We start from the raw sequence: 17,374 nt of genomic DNA on the forward strand, positions 1-17,374 counted from the left end.
TTCATTAATAGTTCATGTGTGTGTGTGTGTGCGTGTTCAGGGATTCATTAATAGTTCATGTGTGTGTGTGTGTATGTGTGTGTGTGTGTGTGTGCGTGTTCAGGGATTCATTAATAGTTCATGTGTGTGTGTATGTGTGTGTGTGTGTGTGTGTGCGTGTTCAGGGATTCATTAATAGTTCATGTGTGTGTGTGTGTGTGTGTGTGTTCAGGGATTCATTAATAGTTAATGTGTGTGTGTGTGTGTGCGTGTGTTCAGGGATTCATTAATAGTTCATGTGTGTGTGTGTGTGTGTTCAGGGATTCATTAATAGTTCATGTGTGTGTGTGTGTGTGTGTTCAGGGATTCATTAATAGTTCATGTGTGTGTGTGTGTGTGTTCAGGGATTCATTAATAGTTCATGTGTGTGTGTGTGTGTGTGTGTTCAGGGATTCATTAATAGTTCATGTGTGTGTGTGTGTGTGTGTTCAGGGATTCATTAATAGTTCATGTGTGTGTGTGTGTGCGTGTGTTCAGGGATTCATTAATAGTTTGTGTGTGTGTGTGTGTGTGTGTTCAGGGATTCATTAATAGTTCATGTGTGTGTGTGTGTATGTGTGTGTGTGTGTGTGTGCGTGTTCAGGGATTCATTAATAGTTCATGTGTATGTGTGTGTGTGTGTGTGTGTTAAGGGATTCATTAATAGTTCATGTGTGTGTGTGTGTGTGTGTGTGTGTGTGTGCGTGTTCAGGGATTCATTAATAGTTCATGTGTGTGTTTTCCAGTGGAGGATGAGGAGGGTATCTATTGGTTGATGAGGTTAAGTTACACACAGTACGATAGGGAGGACCATTCATAAAATGTAAAGGTTCCTCTTCTCTGGTTGCTCATTGGACGGGAGGAAACAGGAAGTGACAGCAGGTCGGTGAGGACGAGATTCTGAGCGGAAAAGAAAAGAAGAAGAATGAAAGTAGATAGAAGTGTGAACACTAAAACAAACCCGTGGGTACTCGCTGACGTTAACCCAGTCTGGCTCCTTTATATCCTAAAGGGTCTTGAAGGTCTTCAGCCTCAGCACATTCTTTTTATACCAAAAAAAATGTATTAGCGGTAAAATTACTATTTTCTCATCTCCGTCTCAAAGGATTTCACTAACAGTACGTCCCTGAGGACAACAGCAATGGAGAGAGAGTTGTGTAGAAGACGACGACGACGGCGTGTTGCCGTTGAATGGAAACACGTCCAACATGCTAACACACATTCAACAACATCAGCAGATAAAAAACAAACTAGTATCATCAGTTACTTATCAGAAGAGATGCTGTTCAGTTGTACAGCCTGTTGCCTTCTGGGAAAGTGTTTGTTCAGTGTTCCTACCAGGAGACAACCTCCGGTTCTTTGAAGTGAAGCCGATGCTTCATGTCTTAAAGCAGCATTCTCTCTAGTGTCCACCAGGGGGCGACTCCTCTGGTTGTATAGAAGTCTATAGAAAATGACTCTACTTCTCTCTTGATTTATTCCCTCAGTAAACATTGTAAACATGAGTTTATGTCTCAATCTCTAGTTTCAAGTCTTCTTCAATACAGCATGATGTTCATTTAGTACATTATGGTCCATTTAGAGTCACACAGACCATAAAGCAGGGGATGCTTTAGGGCGGGGCTACACGCTGATTGACAGGTCTCTACGTCACTCCTCAGTCCAGATATGGTCACTTCCTGTTCACTGGTTGCAAAAAAAGTCAAGATGGCGACGGACAAAACGCCAAACTCAAGGCTTCACAACATCAGTAAACCAATGGGTGACATCACGACTACGTCCACTTCATATGTTCAGTCTGTGGTTCCTACAGTATAACACACACTGTTTGAAATTATCTTCATGGAGACTAAATGGTCCCTCAGTCCCCAGCAGGAGGACTGTCTGTCTGTTTAGAATAAATGGAAACAAACAGATCTTTATACATTAGTTTTTCCCCGCTGCACAGACTCGTGGCGTAAGATTCAAATCAACCAGTAAGATGAGACCTGAACGTTTTAAAAGAAAGGAAGTCTTCTCAAGTTCACTTTTTACCCGAGGGATCAACTAGAGGTAAAACTGGTCTGAGATCTGCTGCCAAAAATACTCACTGGAGCTCCAAATATGGATTCATTCGCCGCTGAAAATAGTCCCCAACATCAGCACTATTCCCTCCTGTTGGGGTGTGAAATGTGTCGCTGCCGTTAGTTCTCTCACCTACTGAGCAGCCTGTTCAGTCTGTTCTCCTCCTGCTTCTGTTTTTGGGAGGACGGCCTGCAGGTGAGACAGAGCAGAGGTCACATGACTAAACTCCACCTTCTTACAAATCCATTCATATACAAAGCTGCACTTCTCCCAGAAGAAGAAACAAACTCTTCAATGTTACGTATGAATTTAAGATTTAACCTGCAAAACACATCTTACTATTCAGAGCAGAGAATTCTCTGTTAGTCATTGATGTCGTGATGAACAGGAAACATTTCTACACCTAACATCTAAACTCCACTTGTTCTAACCTGATCTTCATTGTTCTTGTTAGACTTGTTTCTCTGTTTCCTAGAGCTCAAGAAAGCACAACTAGCCAAGAGTTATACTCATTATGGTGAAATGAATCAAAAGTAAACTCATTATAAACTGTTCAGAAAATACATGTTATCAAAAGAACAAAGATAATAATAATAATAATAAATAATTCTTTATTTTATATAGCGCTTTTCTAAGTACTCAAAGACGCTTTACAGGGTTCCATGCACACCATTCTCCCAGTTATACCGGTGGTGGTAAGCTACGTCTGTAGCCACAGCTGCCCTGGGGCAAACTGACGGAAGCGTGGCAACTAATTTGTGCACAACGGCCCCTCCGACCAACACCAAGCATTCACTCGCATTCACACCAAGCATTCACCATTCATTCCTTTGCATGTTTTTCCGAGGTGGGGGAAACCGGAGTGCCCGGAGGAAACCCACGCGGCCACGGCTGAGAACATGCAAACTCAACACAGGTTGTACCAGGAATCGAAACCAGAAACCTTGACTGGGAAGCGAACCCAGTACCTTCTTACTGTGAGGCAGTGATCTTAACCACTCTGCCACCGTGCCGATGTCATGTTCCTTCTTCCTCTGAAGGGTGCAGCTGTTAGTAGAGTAAAGAGAGGCGTCATCAGCATAATGAGGAGCCGTGCATCCTGCTCCATCATGCTGTTAGTTTCATGAACCTGTGAATGGAAACCGTCATCACACGGAGATACGAGCAGCATTCCAGCCATGTAGTGTTCCTGCTTAAATATCTGTAATGCAAATAGAAGTCCGTTCATATCAAAGAGGACATTACATACGCAACTGTGAGTTATGTAATGTGTACTGCTCTGGAAGCCATCCTGTTCTCACAACTACCACTACTACCACTACTACTACCACTACTACCACTACTACCACTACCACTACTACCACTACCACTACTACCACTACTACCACGACTACTACTACTACTACTACCACTACTACCACTACCACTACTACAACTACTACTACCACTACTACTACTACTACCACTACTACTACCACCACTACTACTACCACTACTACCACTACCACTACTACCACTACTACCACTACTACTACTACCACTACTACTACGACTACTACTACTACCACTACTACCACTACTACCACCACCACTACTACCACTACTACCACTACTACTACTACCACTACTACCTCTACTACTACTACCACTACTACTATGACTACTACTACTACCACTACTACCACTACTACTACTACCACTACTACCTCTACTACTACTACCACTACTACTACGACTACTACTACTACCACTACCACTACCACTACTACCACTACTACCACCACCACTACTACCACTACTACCACTAGTACTACTACCACTCCTACCACTAATACCACTACTACCACTACCACTACTACCACTACTACCACTACCACTACTACCACTAATACCACTACCACTACAACTACCACTACTACTACCACTACCACTACAACTACGACTACGACTACATCTCTCAGAGGCGATTGCCACCGAAGAGTACATTTATTCATAGTCTGAGTGAATACTGTATTCTGATTGGCTGCAGGGTGTCCATTATCAGGAATGAATCAGGAGTATCAAGTATCCAAGTACCAGGAACACCTACTAAGTACTTCCAGTTGTACTGTCTGTTCACCATTATAAATGAAAGCGCTGGCTATGAACGTACTGATACTTTATATCACACAATAAGTACTGTGTCTCCCATAGCGTACTGATACTTTGTATCATAAGAAGTACTCTGTCGCTCATAGCGTACTGATACTTTGTATCATCGAAGTACTCTGTCTCTCATAGCGTACTGATACTTTGTATCATCGAAGTACTCTGTCTCTCATAGCGTACTGATACTTTGTATCATCGAAGTACTCTGTCCCTCATAGCATACTGATACTTTGTATCATCGAAGTACTCTGTCTCTCATAGCGTACTGATACTTTGTATCATCAAAGTACTCTGTCCCTCATAGCGTACTGATACTTTGTATCATAGAAGTACTCTGTCTCTCATAGCGTACTGATACTTTGTATCATAGAAGTACTCTGTCTCTCATAGCGTACTGATACTTTGTATCATCGAAGTACTCTGTCTCTCATAGCGTACTGATACTTTGTATCATCGAAGTACTCTGTCTCTCATAGCGTACTGATACTTTGTATCATAGAAGTACTCTGTCTCTCATAGCGTACTGATACTTTGTATCATAGAAGTACTCTGTCCCTCATAGCGTACTGATACTTTGTATCATAAAAGTACTCTGTCCCTCATAGCGTACTGATACTTTGTATCATAGAAGTACTCTGTCCCTCATAGCGTACTGATACTTTGTATCATAGAAGTACTCTGTCCCTCATAGCGTACTGATACTTTGTATCATCGAAGTACTCTGTCTCTCATAGCGTACTGATACTTTGTATCATAGAAGTACTCTGTCTCTCATAGCGTACTGATACTTTGTATCATAGAAGTACTCTGTCTCTCATAGCGTACTGATACTTTGTATCATCGAAGTACTCTGTCCCTCATAGCGTACTGATACTTTGTATCATCGAAGTACTCTGTCTCTCATAGCGTACTGATACTTTGTATCATAGAAGTACTCTGTCCCTCATAGCGTACTGATACTTTGTATCATCGAAGTACTCTGTCCCTCATAGCGTACTGATAATTTGTATCATCGAAGTACTCTGTCCCTCATAGCGTACTGATACTTTGTATCATCGAAGTACTCTGTCCCTCATAGCGTACTGATAATTTGTATCATCGAAGTACTCTGTCCCTCATAGCGTACTGATACTTTGTATCACATGACATGGCTGATAGCTAGCTGGTCTTATTGTTGAATATAATGTAAAATTATAATTCATGCACTTAATGTTATTGACTCTGAATCTCGTTAGCATAATGTTAGCTTCATGCTAATCAGAATTTCTTGAAAATAGTATTGATTGAAAACAGAACTCAACAGCAGCAGTGAGAAGTAAAGAGCAGAAGAAGGATAGTAGTACTTTGTAGAAGTCATCTTCTAAACGGGGCGTAGGTATCTGTAGTATTTATATGTTCTGATTGATCTGCTCCTCTCTAATGCATTCATGTGTTCATCACTTGAATGTTGCAGCTGCTGATGAGCTCATTTTAATTCGACTGGCAGGACTGATTCCCCAGATCTCCGCTGATCGTTAGGAACCCTGAGATCCAGTTCCCAAAAAACAGAACACAGAATATCGACAGTCATACGGATTGATTGTAACTATGATGTTGTTCATTTTTCATACAAGACATCCATCACACTTCTGTCCATCCTTCTTTTTTTAACATTCATTTAAAGTGTTTTTTTTTAGAGTTTTTCCTTCTTGAATATGAGGGTCAAAGGTCAGAGGATGTCGTACGTTTTTCAGATCGTAAAGCCCTCTGAGGACAATTTGCGATTTAGGCGATACAAATTCGATGAAATCAAATTAATATTCGCTCCAGCTGGTTTCACAACACTCAAAATCACCCTCAACTTAAGACAGCAAAGAAGTGTGAAAGGACCCGGAGAGCAGAGACTCTGGGTCAATCTGTGAACATCGGGTCTGCATTACGGATCAGAGAGTTCACGTCTCTTAAAGGAAAGCCGTCGTCATACTCTGATTGGTCAACAGGAGAGACTGAGCTGCTCTCAGGTCCTCATCAGGAGCCAACAGGTGATCTGAAGAAGCCTCCAGTTCACCGGGGAGATTATTACCACTGTACATCACCATTTATCACTTTATCTTTCACATGATTCAAGCAACTAGTAATTATCAAATAAATGTAGCTCAGTGAAAAGCAGAATATTTCCCTCTGAGATGAGAATAAGTAGAAAGCATGAAGTGGAAATTCTCAATTTAAGTAAAATTACCTTCAATTTCCGCTTCAGTGCAGTATTTCAGTAAATACACGTAGTACTTTTCACCACTGATTTATTGTCTGATGACTGTAATGAGATAAACATCACTTCCTCTGAAGCTGTGAGTTCTGAAAAGCATTAAAGTCAGCAAGTCAAATCAGCCAACGAGCATCATGCCGTGCAATCAGTCACTCAACCCCCCCGGCCAATCAGGCACCTCCTCAGCCACTGGTCCCGCCTCCTCCTGTTCTCCGCCAATCACCAGAGATTCGTTCAAGACAGAAAATGAAAGTTATCAACACAAATATTAATCGCCATAAGATTCTTATACACTGAGCTGCAGGAATGAGTCCTAAAAACCAGACGAGTCAGCATTTTATCACTTCCTGTCACTTCATGCAGTAGAGTTTTTGTGCAGAAGGCAACCTCCGGTTCTTTAAAGTTCTTCAAAGCTTCATGTGTTAAAGCTGCATTCTCTCTAGTGGCCACCAGGGGGCGACTCCTCTGGTTGTATAGAAGTCTATAGAAAATGACTCTACTTCTCTCTTGATTTATTACCTCAGTAAACATTGTAAACATGAGTTTATGTCTCAATCTCTAGTTTCAAGTCTTCTTCAATACAGCATGATGTTCATTTAGTACATTATGGTCCATAATGCGTACTGATACTAAATTACAATTAAAACTAAAATAAAAATGAATGAAGAAAAACGGTATTAACCACATTTGAAATGTATAAAAAGACATGAATAGATCACTTCCCATGGGGTCATGTGATGTGACATCACTCACCGCGCTGACGAATCCGATCGCCACCGCCGCATTCTCCACCCCGTCCACCGCCGCCTGGGCAACCTCGTCAGCCCCGGCAACCGCGGTGTCAGCAACCACGTTGGCCTGTTGGTTGGACTTCTGGGCAACTAGACGTCAACATCACAGAACATGTTTCCTCATGAATAAGTTATTGATCAGATGTTCTTCTTCTGTACTTCAACAATAACTACTCGAATAAATAAAAGTGTCTCATTCAGAAGCGGATGTTTTATTTACATGTGGACTGATTCGAACTTCAGCGTCACACAAATCACTTTATTGATCAGCAAATATTGATTCAACTGTGATGAATTCAACTGATGTTCCAACAGTAACTCGATACGAGCTTTGATCAACTTAACTCCAGCTTGTTCCAGGATGCTTTTATTGTGAAACTCTTGACACAGAAACAGGAAGCGGTTCCTGTTTAAATCTAAGCTTCCTGTTTCTTTTGACCAATGATGCTGATTTATTCTCTTAACGATCTTTATATCAGAGGATCTTTGTCTCTTTAGACAGAGTTTAGTTAGAACATCGACTAAACTAAATATCATCTGTTAGTGAAGACACTTTCTACAAAATAAAAGCATCATCGGACAGAGAGAGTCGTCCTCTCTGAGGCAGCAGGTTACAACAACACTGATTTCTTCCACGTGATTATCTGAGTAACATGAATAGTGTCGGTCTAAGTCCCTCACAGGTCTGCTGGATTGACCTCTGTCAGAAAACGACTTCCACAAAGTGATCTTGAACTGTGACGAACATCTGCATCTACAATCTGTCCGGCCTTCATTCTCTGACTTCAGAGTGTCGACTTCAGAGGAATGTCGGAGGGACTCAAGATGTCCCCTCTGTAGACGTGAGACATGTCACATGTTTCCTTTCGGTCTGAATGTTAATTAGCGTGTAGCAGTGAGTTCACCTGTGTTGACTCCGGTCACCACGCCCTCCATCGTCTTGTTCCCTGAGACAGAGAGGAAGAAAAAGTCATGATGCAACCTGTATCTATATATGTATATATGTATATATATATATATATATATATACATTAAAAAAAATACATTAAAAAAAAAAGTATATATATATATATGTATATATGTGTATATATACATATATATGTATATATATATATATATATGTATATATATACATATATATACATATATATATACATATATATGTATATATATGTGCATATATACATATATATATGTATATGTATATATATATAGATGTATATATATACATATATATATGTATATATATATATAATAATAATAATAACTTTAATTTATATAGCGCCTTTCAGGGGACCCAAGGCCGCTACATACATATATATATATATATATATGTATGTATATGTATGTATATATAGATGTATATATATTATATATACTGTATATTTATAGTTAGGCAGCAAACAGACTGCATTTCGTGACTATTTCACAAGCTGCCATGATACTTGGCTGGTTGATCAGAAGTTTCAGATTCACTGTGATTTGTTTTTGTGTAAAATGAAAACAGCTTTGGTCCACTTTGCTTCAACAACCAGACTCTGGATCTGACCTGGTTTCCTGCAGAGACTCTGAATTATTCAATCACTCTGCTTCACGATGGTTTCATTCTTTACCTCCGTTCCTATGTTAGTTATCCTATTTTATTCAGGCTCTCATTGGGCCATGCGGCCTTTGGGTTTCCACATCAGTGTCTGGCGGACTTGTTGTTGTTTACTTGGTCTTCAGTGGGATTCTTCTCTCAGTGGGCGTCGAGCTGGTCGGACATGTGACCCATCAAACTGAACAAACTCTTTGTGTGAGTGAACAGTCTGTGATTCACAACAAACAGAACAGAAACAGACTGATGTTCTGCTGCACACTCAGTCAGTTACAGGAAGAAGCAGAGAGGATGCATATTTGATGAGCCTCTAATGGACGCTTTGTCTATTCTGATATGAAGGACTGTGTATCAGAGAAATCTAAATCAATGAGCAACGAGGTCATCTTTGCAAAATGTCCACTGGCTGCATGGGACGACGATATGAAATGTAACAAATGATGAGGGATAAACTCTTGATATCGGCGAGAATATGACTGTGTGTCTGTGTCTGTGGTGAGTTCAGGTGTCTGTAATAACAGTAGGACAGTCTACTGTCTGTGGTTAGTTCAGTGTCTGTAATAACAGTAGGACAGTCTAGTGTCTGTGGTTAGTTCAAGTGTCTGTAATAACAGTAGGACAGTTTAGTGTCTATGGTTAGTTCAGTGTCTGTAATAACAGTAGGACAGTCTCGTGTCTGTGGTGAGTTCAGTGTCTGTAATAACAGTAGGACAGTCTAGTGTCTGTGGTTAGTTCAAGTGTCTGTAATAACAGTAGGACAGTTTAGTGTCTATGGTTAGTTCAGTGTCTGTAATAACAGTAGGACAGTCTCGTGTCTGTGGTGAGTTCAGTGTCTGTAATAACAGTAGGACAGTTTAGTGTCTGTGGTTAGTTCAGTGTCTGTAATAACAGTAGGACAGTTTAGTGTCTATGGTTAGTTCAGTGTCTGTAATAACAGTAGGACAGTCTAGTGTCTGTGGTGAGTTCAGTGTCTGTAATAACAGTAGGACAGTCTCGTGTCTGTGGTGAGTTCAGTGTCTGTAATACGAGTAGGACAGTCTAGTTTCTGTGGTGAGTTCAGGTGACTGTAATAACAGCAGGACAGTTTAGTGTCTGTGGTTAGTTCAGTGTCTGTAATAACAGTAGGACAGTCTAGTTTCTGTGGTGAGTTCAGGTGTCTGTAATAACAGTAGGACAGTCTTGTGTCTGTGGTTAGTTCAGTGTCTGTAATAACAGTAGGACAGTCTTAAGTCTGTGGTTAGTTCAGCTGTCTGTAATAACAGTAGGACAGTCTAGTGTCTGTGGTTAGTTCAGTGTCTGTAATAACAGTAGGACAGCCGAGTGTCTGTGGTTAGTTCAGGTGTCTGTAATAACAGTAGGACAGTCTAGTGTCTGTGGTGAGTTCAGGTGTCTGTAATAACAGTAGGACAGTCTAGTGTCTGTGGTTAGTTCAGGTTTCTGTAATAACAGTAGGACAGTCTAGTGTCTGTGGTTAGTTCAGGTTTCTGTAATAACAGTAGGACAGTCTAGTGTCTGTGGTTAGTTCAGGTTTCTGTAATAACAGTAGGACAGTCTAGTGTCTGTGGTTAGTTCAGTGTCTGTAATAACAGTAGGACAGTCTAGTGTCTGTGGTTAGTTCAGGTTTCTGTAATAACAGTAGGACAGTCTAGTGTCTGTGGTTAGTTCAGTGTCTGTAATAACAGTAGGACAGTCTAGTGTCTGTGGTTAGTTCAGGTTTCTGTAATAACAGTAGGACAGTCTAGTGTCTGTGGTTAGTTCAGTGTCTGTAATAACAGTAGGACAGTCTAGTGTCTGTGGTTAGTTCAGGTGTCTGTAATAACAGTAGGACAGTCTAGTGTCTGTGGTTAGTTCAGTGTCTGTAATAACAGTAGGACAGCCGAGTGTCTGTGGTTAGTTCAAGTGTCTGTAATAACAGTAGGACAGTCTAGTGTCTGTGGTGAGTTCAGGTGTCTGTAATAACAGTAGGACAGTCTAGTGTCTGTGGTTAGTTCAGGTTTCTGTAATAACAGTAGGACAGTCTAGTGTCTGTGGTTAGTTCAGGTTTCTGTAATAACAGTAGGACAGTCTAGTGTCTGTGGTTAGTTCAGTGTCTGTAATAACAGTAGGACAGTCTAGTGTCTGTGGTTAGTTCATGTTTCTGTAATAACAGTAGGACAGTCTAGTGTCTGTGGTTAGTTCAGTGTCTGTAATAACAGTAGGACAGTCTAGTGTCTGTGGTTAGTTCAGGTGTCTGTAATAACAGTAGGACAGTCTAGTGTCTGTGGTGAGTTCAGTGTCTGTAATAACAGTAGGACAGTCTAGTGTCTGTGGTTAGTTCAGGTGTCTGTAATAACAGTAGGACAGTCTAGTGTCTGTGGTTAGTTCAGGTGTCTGTAACAACAGTAGGACAGTCTAGTGTCTGTGGTGAGTTCAGGTGTCTGTAATAACAGTAGGACAGTCTAGAGTCTGTGGTGAGTTCAGGTGTCTGTAATAACAGTAGGGCAGTCTAGAGTATTTTCACTCTGTGGTATTAGTACTTCACTCTAACATGTGACTTCCTGTTTGGCCTCATGGTGGTGCTGCTGAAGCCTCTAATGTTCTAAACTCAAGAGTCCTTTTTCCTGGAAGAGCTTCAGCTGAGGAGCTCCCTCCCTCTCTCCCTTCATCCCTCCATCTCTCCTTTTATCCCTCCCTCTCTCCCTTCATCCCTCCATCTCTCCTTTTATCCCTCCCTCTCTCCCTTCATCCCTCCATCTCTCCTTTTATCTCTCCCTTCATCCATCCATCTCTCCCTTCCTCTTTCCCTCTCTCCTCATTCTTCCCTCGTTCCTGTACAGACTTCCTCTTCGATACATTTGTCTGATTTCTGGATGAACTTTAAATATTGTACGGTTCAGCTTCCTGTTTAAACTCAAGTCTTCATTTTATACCAAAATAAAACAGATCAGAATCTTTGATGTGTAGTTTGGTGTGAAAATTACCTTTTTCTACCACGTTCTGTCTTTTACCACTCAAGTCATCCCTCCATCAAGTCATCCTCCCTCCCTCCCTCCCCCCCCTCCTCACAATTTGTTCTTCAACTGCACTTGTCCTCCCTCCCTCCCTCCCTCCCCCCTCCCTCCCTCCCTCCTCCCCCTCCTCACAGTTTGTTCTTCAACTGCACTTGTCCTCCCTCCCTCCCTCCTCACAGTTTGTTCTTGAACGGCACTTGTCCTCCCCCCCTCCCTCCCTCCCTCCTCACAGTTTGTTCTTGAACTGCACTTGTCCTCCCCCCCTCCCTCCCTCCCTCCTCACAGTTTGTTCTTGAACTGCACTTGTCCTCCCTCCCTCCCTCCCTCCCCCCTCCCTCCCTCCCTCCTCCCCCTCCTCACAGTTTTTTCATCCCTCGTTGTCGCTGAATATCAAATGTAACGCACAATGTCACGATGAATTGCATATTTTAGGATTCAACTTCTTGTCCTCCCTCCCTCCCTCCATCGCTTTTCTATTCACAGATTGAATGAATTTAACTTTTTCTTTTTCAGTTCACTCCCTCACTGTCCCTCCCTCCCTCCCTCCATCATCCCTTCTTTCTCCTCACCCTGTCACTTTTCTTGTCCCAGCTTTTACTTCTTCATCCATCCGTCTCACTTTCTTACAGTGTAGAGGTCCTCCCTCCCTCCATCATCCCTCCCTCCCCCTCTCACCGACATAGAAGACTCCCTCCTTGGTCTTGGTAGCGGCCTCACCCACGCCGGCCTTCGTCTTCTCGGCGGCGGCCACGACTCCATCCTTCGCCATAAAGAGTCCCTTCTTCAGAGCGTCCATGATGCCTTCTTCTTCTTCTGTGGTTTTCTCTTCCGTCTCTCTGTTTTCTCTGGTCCGTCTGCTTCGGTCGTCTCTTCTCTTTTCGTCTGTCAGCAATCTGTTCTTCCTACTAATGGACGAGAGAGAGAGAGAGAGAGAGAGAGAGAGAGAGAGAGAGAGAGAGAGAGAGAGAGAGAGAGAGAGAGAGAGAGAGAGGGCACGTGAGACAGAGAGGGAGGGAGTGATATATGGAAGCAACACGGGACTCTTGTGCAGTAGAGAGAGAGAGAGGGGGAGAGAGGGGAGAGAGAGGGGAGAGAGAGGGGAGAGAGAGAGAGAGAGGGGAGAGAGAGGGGAGAGAGAGAGAGAGAGAGAGAGAGAGAGAGAGAGAGAGAGGGGGGGAGAGAGAGGGGAGAGAGAGAGAGAGAGAGAGGGGGAGAGAGAGGGGAGAGAGAGGGGAGAGAGAGGGGGAGAGAGAGGGGAAGAGCGAGAGAGAGAGGGGGAGAGAGGGGGGGAGAGAGAGAGAGGGGAGAGAGAGGGGAGAGAGAGAGAGAGAGAGAGAGGGGGAGAGAGAGGAGAGAGGGGGAGAGAGAGGGGGAGAGAGAGGGGAGAGAGAGGGGAGAGAGAGAGAGAGAGAGGGGAGAGAGAGGGGGAGAGAGGGGAGAGAGAGGGGAGAGAGAGGGGGAGAGGGGGAGAGAGGGGAGAGAGGGGGAGAGAGGGGGAGAGAGAGAGAGAGGGGAGAGAGAGGAGAGAGGGGGAGAGAGAGAGAGAGAGAGAGAGAGGGAGAGAGGGAGAGAGAGAGGGGTGGAGAGAGGGCACGTGAGACAGAGAGGGAGGGAGTGATATATGGAAGCAACACGGGACTCTTGTGCAGTAGAGCGAGAGAGAGGGGAGAGAGGGGAGAGACACACACACTCTCACACTCACACACACTCACACACACTCACACACACACACACACTCACACTCACACACACTCACACACACACACACACTCTCACACTCACACACACCTACACACACACTCACACACACACACACACTCACACACACACACACACACACACACACACACACACACTCACACACACACACGAGGATGTGTCTGATCAGTGAGGTTAGGTTCTACTCCTTTAAAGACGCAGAAGAAGAAGAAGCAGTCCATGGGTCAACATGATGAAGCAGATATGAGTGGAAGTCAATGGACACGAGATGAAGAGTGTAGAACAGTAGAACAGGCAGCGCTGTACTACTTGAAGTACATTCTCCTCATGTACTTCTACTGAAGACATGTACAGTGTGTTATCAGTACTATGAGTAAAGTGAAGGACCAGAGTACTCATGAGCTCAATGATGTCATCATCATGCTGACACTACAGCTGCAGTGTTGATGCAGGAAAGTGAAACTAAATCATTACCCCCCCCCCCCCCCTGTTCATCCTGACAGCAACTTGAATATGACTCAGCAACACACACACACACACACACACACACACACACACACACACACACACACACACACACACACACACACACACACACACACACACACACACACACACACACCCTCTGCTGCCTCAGCCCTCATTCTCTGATTGGCGAACAGTCCCGGTCTATTTATAGACCCCATTTCATTTCTTTTCATTTTTTCCAGGATGAATAAGGAAAGTGAGTGTGTGTGTGTGAGTGTGCGTGTGTGCGAGTGTGCGTGTGTGCGTGTGAGTGTGCGTGTGAGTGTGCGTGTATGTGAGTGTGCGTGAGTGTGTGTGAGTGTGCGTGTGTGTGAGTTTGTGTGTGAGTGTGCGTGTGTGCGTGTGAGTGTGCGAGTGTGCGTGCGAGTGTGTGTGTGTGCGTGTGAGTGTGCGAGTGTGCGAGTGTGTGAGTGTGCGTGTATGTGAGTGTGCGTGAGTGTGAGTGTGCGTGAGTGTGTGTGAGTGTGCGTGTGTGTGAGTTTGTGTGTGAGTGTGCGTGTGTGCGTGTGAGTGTGCGAGTGTGCGTGCGAGTGTGTGTGTGTGCGTGTGAGTGTGCGAGTGTGCGAGTGTGTGAGTGTGCGTGTATGTGAGTGTGCGTGAGTGTGTGTGAGTGTGCGTGTGTGTGAGTTTGTGTGTGAGTGTGCGTGTGTGCGTGTGAGTGTGCGAGTGTGCGTGCGAGTGTGTGTGTGTGCGTGTGAGAGTGTGCGAGTGTGTGAGTGTGCGTGTATGTGAGTGTGCGTGAGTGTGTGTGAGTGTGCGTGTGCGTGAGTGTGCGTGTGTGTGAGTTTGTGTGTGAGTGTGCGTGTGTGCGTGCGAGTGTGCGTGCGTGTGTGAGTGTGTGTGTGTGAGTGTGCGTGTATGTGAGTGTGCGTGAGTGTGAGTGTGCGTGAGTGTGTGTGAGTGTGCGTGTGTGTGAGTTTGTGTGTGAGTGTGCGTGTGTGCGTGTGAGTGTGCGAGTGTGCGTGCGAGTGTGTGTGTGTGCGTGTGAGTGTGCGAGTGTGCGAGTGTGTGAGTGTGCGTGTATGTGAGTGTGCGTGAGTGTGTGTGAGTGTGCGTGTGTGTGAGTTTGTGTGTGAGTGTGCGTGTGTGCGTGTGAGTGTGCGAGTGTGCGTGCGAGTGTGTGTGTGTGCGTGTGAGAGTGTGCGAGTGTGTGAGTGTGCGTGTATGTGAGTGTGCGTGAGTGTGTGTGAGTGTGCGTGTGCGTGAGTGTGCGTGTGTGTGAGTTTGTGTGTGAGTGTGCGTGTGTGCGTGCGAGTGTGCGTGCGTGTGTGAGTGTGTGTGTGTGAGTGTGCGTGTGTGCGAGTGTGCGTGTGTGCGTGTGAGTGTGAGTGTGCGTGTATGTGAGTGTGTGTGAGTTTGTGTGTGAGTGTGCGTGTGCGTGCGTGTGTGAGTGTGTGTGTGTGTGTGTGAGTGTGTGTGTGACACTCACACACACACTCACACACACACACACGCTCACGCTGCCTGTGGTCCCTCTGCTCTGCTGGACAAGCGGTCCCAGTCCTCATCCTCTTCCTCCAGGAGAAAGCTTCTCAAAGAGCCGGTCCGGTGGTCCGGTGGTCCGGTGGTCCGGTGGTGTCCACTGTCTGTCGGCAGAGAAGGCACCCAGTGGGTCAAGCCCCACTTCCCGGTCCAAGCCAACGACTGACTGAAGCGCCGCAGACCGGGCCACCAATACAGCATTCGTTGCCCTTCACCTCGGCCCTCAGTCACCATCCATTTTCCCGCTCTTCCCTCCTGCAACCCTCAGACTCATCGTGCACGTTGGAACTAACGACAGCCAGACAACTCTCTGAACTGACAAAAAGGACTTCAACCATCTTCTGGAGTTTCTCATCTGGCCCCATTCAGACTGTTAGCCGCGGGTCCGTTCGTTTGGCTCCAGTCCGCTTGCAGGGCTCACAACGTGGGTTTAGTCGAGAACTTGAACTTGTTTTGAACTTGTTTTGGAATCGTCCCAGCGTCTACGCCACAGACGGTTTACACCCGAACGAAGCTGGTGCTGAAGTACGAACAGCCAATGTTCAGTACGCTGTTTACTCCTATCACATGACTGACTCTAGCTGTGTCTCATGTCAGTGTAAGGAGCCGTGTGATTGAGTGGATGTTGATCATACATCGGTAAAGCTTTGCTTGCATTGCTGAGACAATAACGTCTCTCTGCCTCCTCCTCATGCAGTCTGGAGAGAAAGACTTCACAGATAAATGTCATTTCTTTTACCACATCCCAGTTATCTGAGCATTCACAGACTCCAGACCCTCCAGATGATGAAGGTCTTCATCACCAAGAGAAGAACTTTGATCTGGATGCAGCTGTTCAGCAGGTACTTTGTGACTTCTGGAGAAATCAAGAGATTGTTGATCAAACATCAGTGAAAGTAGCACATTGTTGGTAGAAGAAGAAAAGACACACGGACACTCTGAGGTCAGAATCAGGAGACGTGTTTATTTCACTTCATATATCGTTTTGCTAACAACACATCTCTGTTCATCCAGAGATCAGAGAGGCTTGTAATATAGTGAGACTTGCTCTCCGGGGACAAGGAATACATGATGTTCTGTTTGGACACATAAGATGTACGACCTTCAAGAATGAGAGGAAGCTTGTTGAAGTGACATCACTCTGTTCAGAGTATTGTTCCATCAACCTCTAGCCATGCTGGAGAGAGAACACCACAAACACCACCCTGAGGATAAACTGCTACCCACATTCTCCTCACTCACACCAGCTGTGTGTGATCCTGTACACACTGAACTATCTGGTCAGCAGAGAGAAGGTTCCTCTAGCAGGAGGAGACTCTCCCTCCTCCAGAGGACACAGAGACACTGAGGAACCAGACCTGGACCAGAACCCAATGCCAGGATACAGAGGTTCAGTGAATGTGGTGTTGGAGGTGTGGAGGTGGATCAGTGTGTCAGAGGAGACTCTGTAGAAGGACAGAGAGCCAGCAGGACAGTCCACATACACTGCTACTCTACCAGAGGGGAGGGAGGAGGAGGAGGAGGAGGAGGAGGAGGAGGAGGAGGAGGTGATGGGTGTTCCCGTCTTATTGTGCCAGACAGAGTAACGACCACCAGAGCACCACAGACTCCAGGACTGATCATTCCATCCAAACACACAGTCATCACTCTCTCCTTTCCTGCTGATTCCTCTGTAACTCACTGATATATCAACGTCTCCTCTCCACTCGACCTCCCAGTAACAGCGACCAGTCAGACCAGTTCTACACATCAGCTGATCCCAGTAGTCAAACCTGTCTTTATGATCAGAATA

General features: G+C 44.7%; 1 protein-coding gene across 2 annotated transcripts; it reads right to left on the bottom strand.

Moving 5' to 3' along the window:
* Positions 1-407: 407 nt before the first annotated feature.
* On the bottom strand, positions 408-12,710 carry LOC306783469 (uncharacterized protein). Of its 2 annotated transcripts, XM_079277120.1 has the most exons (6): positions 12,529-12,710; positions 8,172-8,213; positions 7,229-7,356; positions 6,654-6,680; positions 2,215-2,271; positions 408-918 (listed from the first exon to the last, which is right to left on the bottom strand). In XM_079277120.1, the coding sequence occupies exons 1-5, from the start codon at positions 12,647-12,649 to the stop codon at positions 2,215-2,217; spliced, it is 375 nt and encodes a 124-aa protein (XP_079133246.1). In that variant the 5' UTR covers positions 12,650-12,710; the 3' UTR covers positions 408-918. The 2 variants fall into 2 exon arrangements, with proteins under 2 accessions (XP_079133246.1, XP_079133247.1); XM_079277121.1 differs by lacking the exon at positions 6,654-6,680.
* Between the last annotated feature and the right edge of the window lie 4,664 nt (positions 12,711-17,374).

The sequence above is a fragment of the Melanostigma gelatinosum genome, assembly GCF_949748355.1.
Source record: "Melanostigma gelatinosum genome assembly, chromosome: 10".
Classification (NCBI taxonomy): Eukaryota; Metazoa; Chordata; class Actinopteri; order Perciformes; family Zoarcidae; genus Melanostigma; species Melanostigma gelatinosum.

Excerpts from the sequence above, each read along its gene's own strand:
- LOC306783469 (XM_079277120.1), bottom strand. The coding sequence starts at position 12,649 with ATGGACGCTCTGAAGAAGGGACTCTTTATGGCGAAGGATGGAGTCGTG. Across the intron at positions 7,357-8,171 it reads GGTGACCGGAGTCAACACAG|TTGCCCAGAAGTCCAACCAA; the intron begins GTGAACTCACTG and ends GTTGACGTCTAG. Across the intron at positions 2,272-6,653 it reads CGGGACCAGTGGCTGAGGAG|GCCGTCCTCCCAAAAACAGA; the intron begins GTGCCTGATTGG and ends TCTCACCTGCAG.